We start from the raw sequence: 8,930 nt of genomic DNA on the forward strand, positions 1-8,930 counted from the left end.
GGATGGATGGCCGCTTTCCTTCTTCGACTTTATGTCTGGTTCTTAGAGCTCGGGGTGGGCGGATCACCTGCACACACAAGAATCGCGGGAGTACGTGGCTTGTTTCCCTCGTGGTACGTCAGACGATCAAGTCAGCTGGTGGACTTGGGTCCAGTAATAGAGGAATAGTATCTCCTTCTAATATGTGACTAAAGAATTTTTTTAGATAGTGAGGGAGAGATAGAACCTCTTTTCAGGATGAATAGTGTCTGTCTTTATAGAGGATGCCAAGGGCAGAACCGGTATTTAGTGAGGAGGCGGCTCATGATGATGGCGAGGGGTGAGCTAGAGGCTGAGTCATCCTCTGCCCTATTCGTGTCGATTGATGAGTGATGACGGGTCACTTCAGCGACATGGGGAATCAGCAGCCATTGAGGCTTGTCAGCGGGTGATGTGGAGTCACTTCTGTGAGGCTTGTCAGCGGGTGACGTGGAGTCGTAATGATGACCATAAATGGTAAACCAATGCTGAGAAGTAATGTTCTGAGTCGCCCTTGGGGGAAGTGTCGGCCGGTTGTTGAGCAGCAATCTTTCGCCCGACCGAGTCCACTTTTCGAGTCGTCTTTGGGGAGTGACACCGGCTCGACTGGGTCTATTCTCGGGATAGCATATTTGTAAGTAACAAGGAACACCCTATAACAAGACTCAATCTACTAATCATGACAAATCTCTAACCCTATCTAACACTCATGAAGTTATACAAAAAATCAAAGACATATTCTCAAACACTTGATACAAGAATTGGCCAATGTTGCTAAAATTACTGCGTAGTATTGTAAGCTTTCAGCCCTTTTTATAAGATGAGACGAGGTTGGAACCCCAATGGAGGAAGGATACATAACAGAAACCGACTACGAATCATCCTTTGGGACTCTTCTACGTAATTGCAATCACCTACCAAACTGGTTTTACTTTTATGGTTTGGTATAACAATATTAGTGTAGAAACCCCTCAACTTTGCCTTTTCTCAGAGAACTCCCTTAACTTTAAAAATGACAAAAAACTCCCTTGTGATTCTCGAAAAAGACCTTAAACTAATTTAAGCGTTTTTCAAACAATTCCTAGCCATGTTACGCACGATTTTTACTGGACGAATCTAGCCTCTGCATCATTTTAACACCCCAAAATAATAATAAATTGTGGGTAACACTGTTAAGGGGCTCTTAAGAAATGATTAAAGTCAAAGGGGGTTTGCAAAGAATCCAAAACTTAAGAGCATTTTGTTGTATTTTTTTTTGGGGGGGGGGGGGGTGGGGTGGGGGGGGGGTCATTACATTTTTTTCCGAATCTTGATCTTAAGTGTTTTTTTACTAAATTGTTATGGAAATCCATTTTATAAAAAATTGTGGGTACTTCCTAAATGCATCAAATAAGGTACACTTAATTGCATAAACACAATGACACATGTTCATTTCTTATTTTAAAATTAAATTATAATTCTTATATGATAAGTGTTTTCCATAATAAGAATCCTCATCAAATTGAATCTATCTATAATTAGAAATTCTAATTATAATCAATATTTGATAAACTTAATTAAATCATAATTATCCATAATTAAAAATTAAATAATTATATTTTTATTTCTCTTTAATTATTCACAATAATACACATTTTTAAATCTTTTTTCTTTTATATATAAAGGAGGGATTAATGATTTACTATTTGGTTTACATTTCAAAAAATTATCACCGGATCTCCTTAGTTTTTAAAAGATAAATTTCAGTAAACTTAAAACAAGTTTAGTCATTTGGCAAGGCTATAAATTCTCTAAAAACCTCCATTAGTTTCAGAATTTTAGCAAACCACCAAAACATTTTGATTTTTTACGCTTAATCCCAAAATGGCATCACTCCATAATTCTACACTGACCAACGTTATCCCGCCAATATATACCTCTCAAATGATTCCTATTTGTAAACTATAATTACAAACAACTACTAAAAATACAAACCTTATAATTAGCCCCCTGAAAAATATGAAACTATAAACAACTCCTTGAAAAATTCAAAACTCACAAGAACACCTTTAAATTATAAAAATTATAGGTAACTCCTTAAAGCTTCTTAAACTACAAGCAGATCCCTTAAAAATATGAAATTACAAACAATGTCTCAAAAAATCTAAAATTGCTAAAAGACCTTTAAAAATGTAAAAATTGCAAGAAAACTATAAAAAATTAAAAAAATACAAAGTAACTACCAAAAATAATTGAATATTATAAATAGCTCCCCTTAAAAACTAAAAATTACAAATAACACCCTTTTAAATCTAAAAAATAGAAAAAAACACTTGATGAATCTAAAAATTACATAGAACCTTGAAAATAGTAAATCATTGTGATGGTTTTTCTACCAAAAGTTATTGGGGGTTTTTTCTACCAAAAGTTATCGGGGGTTAACATCCTACTACGTATGTTCATTATACATTAGTATAGATTTCTAACCATCACAAATAAGATCGCAAAATGTCAGCAGCTAGCGTGACCTGAAAAATCAAAGTCCAAATCCAATCCAGTATATACCATCCACACTGCAGACAGAATCCCAATGAAAATAATCAAAGCAAGCGAAAACTAGCCATCAAATCCCAAAACAGTATCTGTTCTTCAAAACCTGTAACAACCTAATTAAGTGATCATATACGTAGCAAATTAATGCTAAATGAATATCAACGCTGAAGCCACGAGCGTCAGAATCGCAAGGCAAGAGTAGCAGTCTCTGCTTGCTGCACTAGGCGTATAAGTACCGCTCGCGCTTCCACCGCCTCCGATGTAGATGCTAGAAGGATATCCCTCTTCATCTCCGCCGACGAAAGGCACAGAAAACCTGGATATGCCTGCACCTCCGCCACGACCTGCAGGCGCCGTTGCTTTCTCTGCGAGTGAAGACGGAAAGGATGAGTATCCAAGGGATTATTAAGTTTGGAGTGTTGTCAAATTGTAGAGCCTACAGTTACAAATTTTTATTTTTATTTTGGATAAAGAAAAAAGAACATGTATATATGGAGGTTGTTTTGTTCTTTAAAGAGTGCGCATCTCCTCAGAACAATTGCATGCGAGCGGATCGTCTGAGCCGCTCGTGTGATAGGTAGGGGGCATTTTTGTCTCTTCACGCCCTCCATGCATGTGCTGCTTAGATGACCCGCTCGCATGTAGGCCGTTTTGAGGAGATGTGTGCTCTTCTTTTGACGGCCTGTTCGTGGCCTGTTGTAAGTTTGGGGGTTTTTTATGAAAAAATTATTGGTAGTTTAGTGTAAGTTCCAACGGTATTGGGGGTTTTATGAAAAAACGCTCAGAGTATGAAAATGGCTTCGTGTTGCGTAATTCGTTAAAATCAAAATTCCTCAAAAACTAGAGGATTTTGCTGAAATTTGTGCCAGAAATATATAGAGTGGAATTCAATCTACATAAGGGAATATTCAAAAGGAAAAGGCTCGTTTAGATATTAGTCCCTCAAATCTTCTACAATTTCATATTAGCCCCTCAACTCTCAATAATTGCAGCCAGTCGTTCAAATCGTAAGTTATCTTGCAATTTGGCCCCTCAATGACCAAAATACCCTTTAGTCCTCTCTTATAAAATCTATACTCTTCAAAAAGTTATTTGTACTTTGATACTCTAAAGTTTATTAACTTTAATACTGAAGTTTTTTGATACTTTGACACTGTAAAGTTTATACCTTTTTAATTTTGATACTCGTAACTTTTATTTTTGACACCTTGGCACCCCAAAGATTTCATATTTTTTAACTTTGCTACTCTATAGTTTTGTTTTTGGCACTTTGATACCCCTAATTTTATGGAAAATAATAGGGGCACACCCCCAACCACAACTCCAACCACACCCTCTCTCTCATTTGCTACAGTGCATCAGGCCCCACATGAGATTTTAAAATTTTAAAATCCCATATGGGGCCTGGTGCACTGTAGCAAATAAGAGAGGGTGTGGTTGGAGTTGTGGTTGGTGGTGTGCCCCTAGTGCCACCCTAATTTTATTGCATCCAAGTTGAAAAATGTGTAAACTTTGAGGTATCACATATTAGAAAATATGGAATCTTTGATATATCAAAGTTAAAAAATGTGTAGATCGACTTTGGGGTGTCAAGGTATCAAGAATAAAACTTTGGTGTATCAAATCTCGAAAGGTATAAACAATTGGATGTGAAAGTGCCAATTTTTTTTTTGGAGTATCAACATTTGAAAAGGTGTATAACTTTGGAGTGTCAAATTGCAAATAACCCTTCAAAAAGATATTAGCTAAGAATATTTTGATCATCGAGTGACCAAATTGCAATAACCCTAGGATTCGAGAAACTAATGAGCAATTTCTAAGATGTGAGGGACTAATGAATTATTGAAGAGTTGAGGGACTAATATCTAATAACCCAAAGGAAAAATAATGATGTGATAAATTTTCAAATTTAACCAAATAAATAAATATGCCCTAAAGAGAAAAAAATATAAAAAGATAAAGCCCTAAAGAAGCATCGTGATGTGAACGAGGGGTATTAACAGTGTTGATGTCTGATATTGAAGATTATTTTCGGGACAAGAAGAGGATCTTAATAGTTGATCTCTGATGCTGAATATTATTATCAAGACAAATATTTGAGTTCTTTTTATAACCTACCACTGAAGTAGTGTATAAACAAGAATACAATTGTCAAATTATAACCTCATTTATGTTTATATTATCACAATCGTCAAAATATGAGATTTCGATTATATATATATGCGACAAAACTATAGCAAAGGTATTACCACAATGTAGTTATCAAACAAAACCAAAAAAAAGTATTATCACAATGTATATACGACACTATTATTATAGTAAACCCATAGTAAATCAAAAATCTTATCAGAATCATCCTCATAGGCGCAGTGGAGCAATTTACTCTATTAATAGAATAAACACAATATCCAAACTAATTTTCTAACAACCGGTGAATGCTGAAGTTTATTCAATTAGTTTATTCAATTATATAGGGTTCTGATAGAATTCCCACTCATGTATACCTCACTATTTTTATTTTTATTTTTTTATATGGGAATCTAACCATATATCGATCACTTTAGACCAATTAAAAAAAAACTTAAATATCTAAGTTTTTGGTCCTCTTGGTATCTTCCCGTAACTTTTTTTTTGAATTTTTTTTGACATAACCCTTCTCATGACTGTTGTTTTTAATCTTATAAACAAGAAGTAGAAAAATAAATTGGAAAGAAAGCACAACCAAGGGAATTATCATATGAACCGCGTCTTAAGTTTTCATGCAAGCCCATATCAAATATATTACTCATAAGAACAAATAAAACCCAGAAATCTCATCAACCCAACAAATCAAATAAAACCAAACAACCAAAGAAAGAGAAAGGTTGAAGCATACATAACAAAAAAAAAAAAAACAATTTTCATCAAAAAAAAAAGAGAAAAAAAGGAAAAAAAAAACAAACCATTTTAATTATCACATGTAGTACTGCAATAAAAAATTTATATGTGAAATCAATATCACTCTTCCAACTTCTCAAATCCATATGAAATCTACAATGAACAAATTAAGAACAACTCGAAACCTAAGTCATACATCATCAACTAAAAAAAAGTTAAAAAATTAAAATCAAAACTAAAACACAGGGTTAATTACCTGAATTTCCTGGGTCTAGAGTTCTTGACGCATGAAGAAGAAAAGAGAAGAGGGTGACGATGATCATCAGAGAGAGCAAAATCTTGGAGCTGAAATTGGCCATGATTGCTGAAAACTGCGAAGTATCGTAAGCTTTCAGCCCTTTTTATAAGAGAAACGAGGGCGTCGGTGCTCCTAAATTGGTCTTTCTTTAATTATTTTTTAAAGAAAATGGCAATAACGGAAATTATCATTATCATTATCTTTATCTTTCAAATTAAATATCAAAAACCCCAGAGATAATCTCCTTTGTTTTTTGAGATATAACTCACTCCGCGTACTCGTTAGTTCGTTTAAATTAAAATTAAAAAGAAAGCAAACAAGTTCTAAGACTCTAGATCATACTCCCTTTAAAAGAGGGAGTTGTGAAAAAACTTTTTATGGACTATATTGCCCCTATTCTTTTTTGTTATTATATTCTAATCATAAATTAACTAAATTAATTATCATTATTAATTAATCATATTACATGCCACTTCAATTTTGTCTAACTTGGCTCTAAAACTTCCAATGTTATTGTAAAACTCTCATATTAATTATTAATAATGCATAATACTATATTGATAGACAATTGCAAGTTAATAAATTATTTTGGAATGAGTACAAAATATAGAATTGTCCTAAAATTATATCGTGGCACTCACATAGGAAAATTATAAAGAGTATTCTTACGTACATAAGTACAAACATCCAATTTTAGAAAATATTAGAAGATCTAAGTGCACTAAGATATAAGTGGAGGTATATGCATGTAACTTTCGTAAGTTGTAAGCTATTTATGTTTAATTAAGACTATAAAGATTTGAAGCCTTTGTTAAACACAAACAATAGTATGTGATTCTTTTGATAAATAATATACATCGTATAATATGAGGCCAGAGGTTTAGCTTATATTTATATAGTACAGAAGATGTGGAAAATTTTTAGCATCATATTTTGAATAAGTTTCAAGATTTTGAATTATAAATGAAATTATATACTTCACTTAGAATCATATCATACTCCCTTTAAAAGAGGAAGTTGTAGAAAAAACTTTCTAAGGACTATATTACCCCTATTTTTTAAATATTATATTTTAATCCTAACTAAACTAAATTAATCATTATTATTAATTAATCATATTATATGCCACTTCAAGTTTGTCTAACTTGGTCCCTAAAACTTCTAATGTGATTGTGAAACTCTCATATTAATTATTAGTAACGCCTAATAATATATCAATAGACAATTGCATGTTAATAAATTATTAATGGAAAGAGTAGAAAATATAGAATTGTCCTAAACTCATATCATTATATTCATATAGGAAAATTACAAATAGTATTCTTGCGTATAAAAGGTACAGACATGCAATTTTAAAAACATTAGGATATTTAAGTGCAACAAGATACAAATGGAGGTTTGTAATTGAAACTTTTATAAACTGTAAGGTATGTAATTTAATTAAGCCAATAAAGATTTACAGCCTTTGTTAACCACAAGCAATAATATGTGATCCCTTTGATAAATAATATTCATCATATAATATGAGGCCAAAGGGTTAGCTTATATTTATATACTAGAGGAAATATGGGAAAATTAAAGCATCATATTTTGAATAATCTTAAGATTTTGAATTATTTCTGAATTTATATACTTTGCTTAGAAAACTTTAGAAAAGGCTTTCGAAGGACTACTATAAAGTGTTGGGCATCATATAAATGTTAGACAAATAAAATCCATGATATTGGGTTGCAATAATCGGTGTTATGTAAAAAATATCTGGGTGTCATATGAGATAATGCTCATACAAAATACAACATTTTAATCTATAATCTTAGATATTGATGAATATTCAACATAAGAATTTGCGTTAATATATGTGCTTGAGATTTGGGAGAGCTGAAAGTAGAGAGATTGGGATATGAATTGTGACTTTTGTGACTTGTGCTTTAGTTTTGGTTTCCAAACACAACATAATACCAAGCTTACAATCAAATTAAAAATGACTCGATTTTGTTATACCAGCCAATATTTTCGATAATGATCGATATATGGGAAAAAATATCTAAATAAAAGAAAATAATATAAAACCATAAATATTATTAAGATAAAGTATTTAACCTTTTAAATCAGTCGATAGAGCGATATATAGGCCAATGTTTCATATATTGCCTATAAGAGCAATATTTAAAGGTAATTTAGATATCATTTCATTGATTTTAAATCTCTAACAATTCTACATTATTCCCTTAAAATTTTGAAATTGCTTATAATTTAGGTAATAATATAGAATTATAAAATATTTAAGCTAAATTTAAAAGAATAGTTAATTCTTTGAAAACTCTCTCAAGTATGGGGAATATCTCAAAAAACCACTTAACTAATTTGACAGAGCTTCCTAACTATAGAGATATTGTAGATAAACATTCTCAACTTTGGTGCGATTTTAGAAAACACCCTTCGACTTAGCGTGTCTTATAAAAACTCTCCTGGTCTTTTGCACATCTCTTAACAAATCCCCTTAATGTAAAAGACTTTAATAAGTGATTTTGTCAAAATGCCCTATTAAAGAAATCCATTTTAGTTAAAAGAAACTCTCAACCGATAATAAAAGGATTACAACTAATTTATAATTCTTTTTACCTCTAAATCTTCACTTTTTCTTTCATCTAGAAAAAAAACCAAGCTAATTCTTTTATGGTTGACGGATATTTTGGTCTTTTCAACTCAAGTACTTATCACATAATGAATTCCGCTCAATGTTATTAGTTTTGAGGGGTTAATTGAGAAAAGTTTATAAGGTTAAATCAAAATTTTGAAGTTGAGATAGATCAACTATAACACCCCAAATTTGATAAACAAACATTTACTCATTTCAAGTAGTTGAGGGGGGGGGGGGGGGGGATTTAACATTTCCCCATAGTTGAGGGGAAGTTTTCTAAAAATAACCCTTAAACAAAGCATAATTTAAGACACATGTGACATCAATCTTATAAGAGTGGATTTTATAGCAAGTCTATCAGTATATCTGAAAATTTTTTGCTACAAATTTCACAGAGAGATATTTAATCTTTATTTGGCTATGTGATCCTTATGGTTCTCCTTATCTTTTATGATTTGTAATAAATTATTTAACAAATAAATTAAGTTATTTATTTTATATGTCTCACATTTATGAAGCATACAGTTTGGATATGAGTGTTATTAGATTCTTTTAACTCTTTAG

The 8,930-nt window shown here is 31.9% G+C and overlaps 1 protein-coding gene across 1 annotated transcript; it reads right to left on the minus strand.

Moving 5' to 3' along the window:
• LOC109839762 lies at positions 2,507-5,836 on the minus strand. The gene is made up of 2 exons (XM_020408266.1): positions 5,684-5,836; positions 2,507-2,915 (listed from the first exon to the last, which is right to left on the minus strand). The coding sequence occupies exons 1-2, from the start codon at positions 5,784-5,786 to the stop codon at positions 2,698-2,700; spliced, it is 321 nt and encodes a 106-aa protein (XP_020263855.1). The 5' UTR covers positions 5,787-5,836; the 3' UTR covers positions 2,507-2,697.

Source organism: Asparagus officinalis, chromosome 4 (assembly GCF_001876935.1).
Source record: "Asparagus officinalis chromosome 4, Aspof.V1, whole genome shotgun sequence".
NCBI lineage: Eukaryota > Viridiplantae > Streptophyta > Magnoliopsida > Asparagales > Asparagaceae > Asparagus > Asparagus officinalis.

Excerpts from the sequence above, each read along its gene's own strand:
- LOC109839762 (XM_020408266.1), bottom strand. The coding sequence starts at position 5,786 with ATGGCCAATTTCAGCTCCAAGATTTTGCTCTCTCTGATGATCATCGTC. Across the intron at positions 2,916-5,683 it reads TCTAGACCCAGGAAATTCAG|AGAAAGCAACGGCGCCTGCA; the intron begins GTAATTAACCCT and ends CTTCACTCGCAG.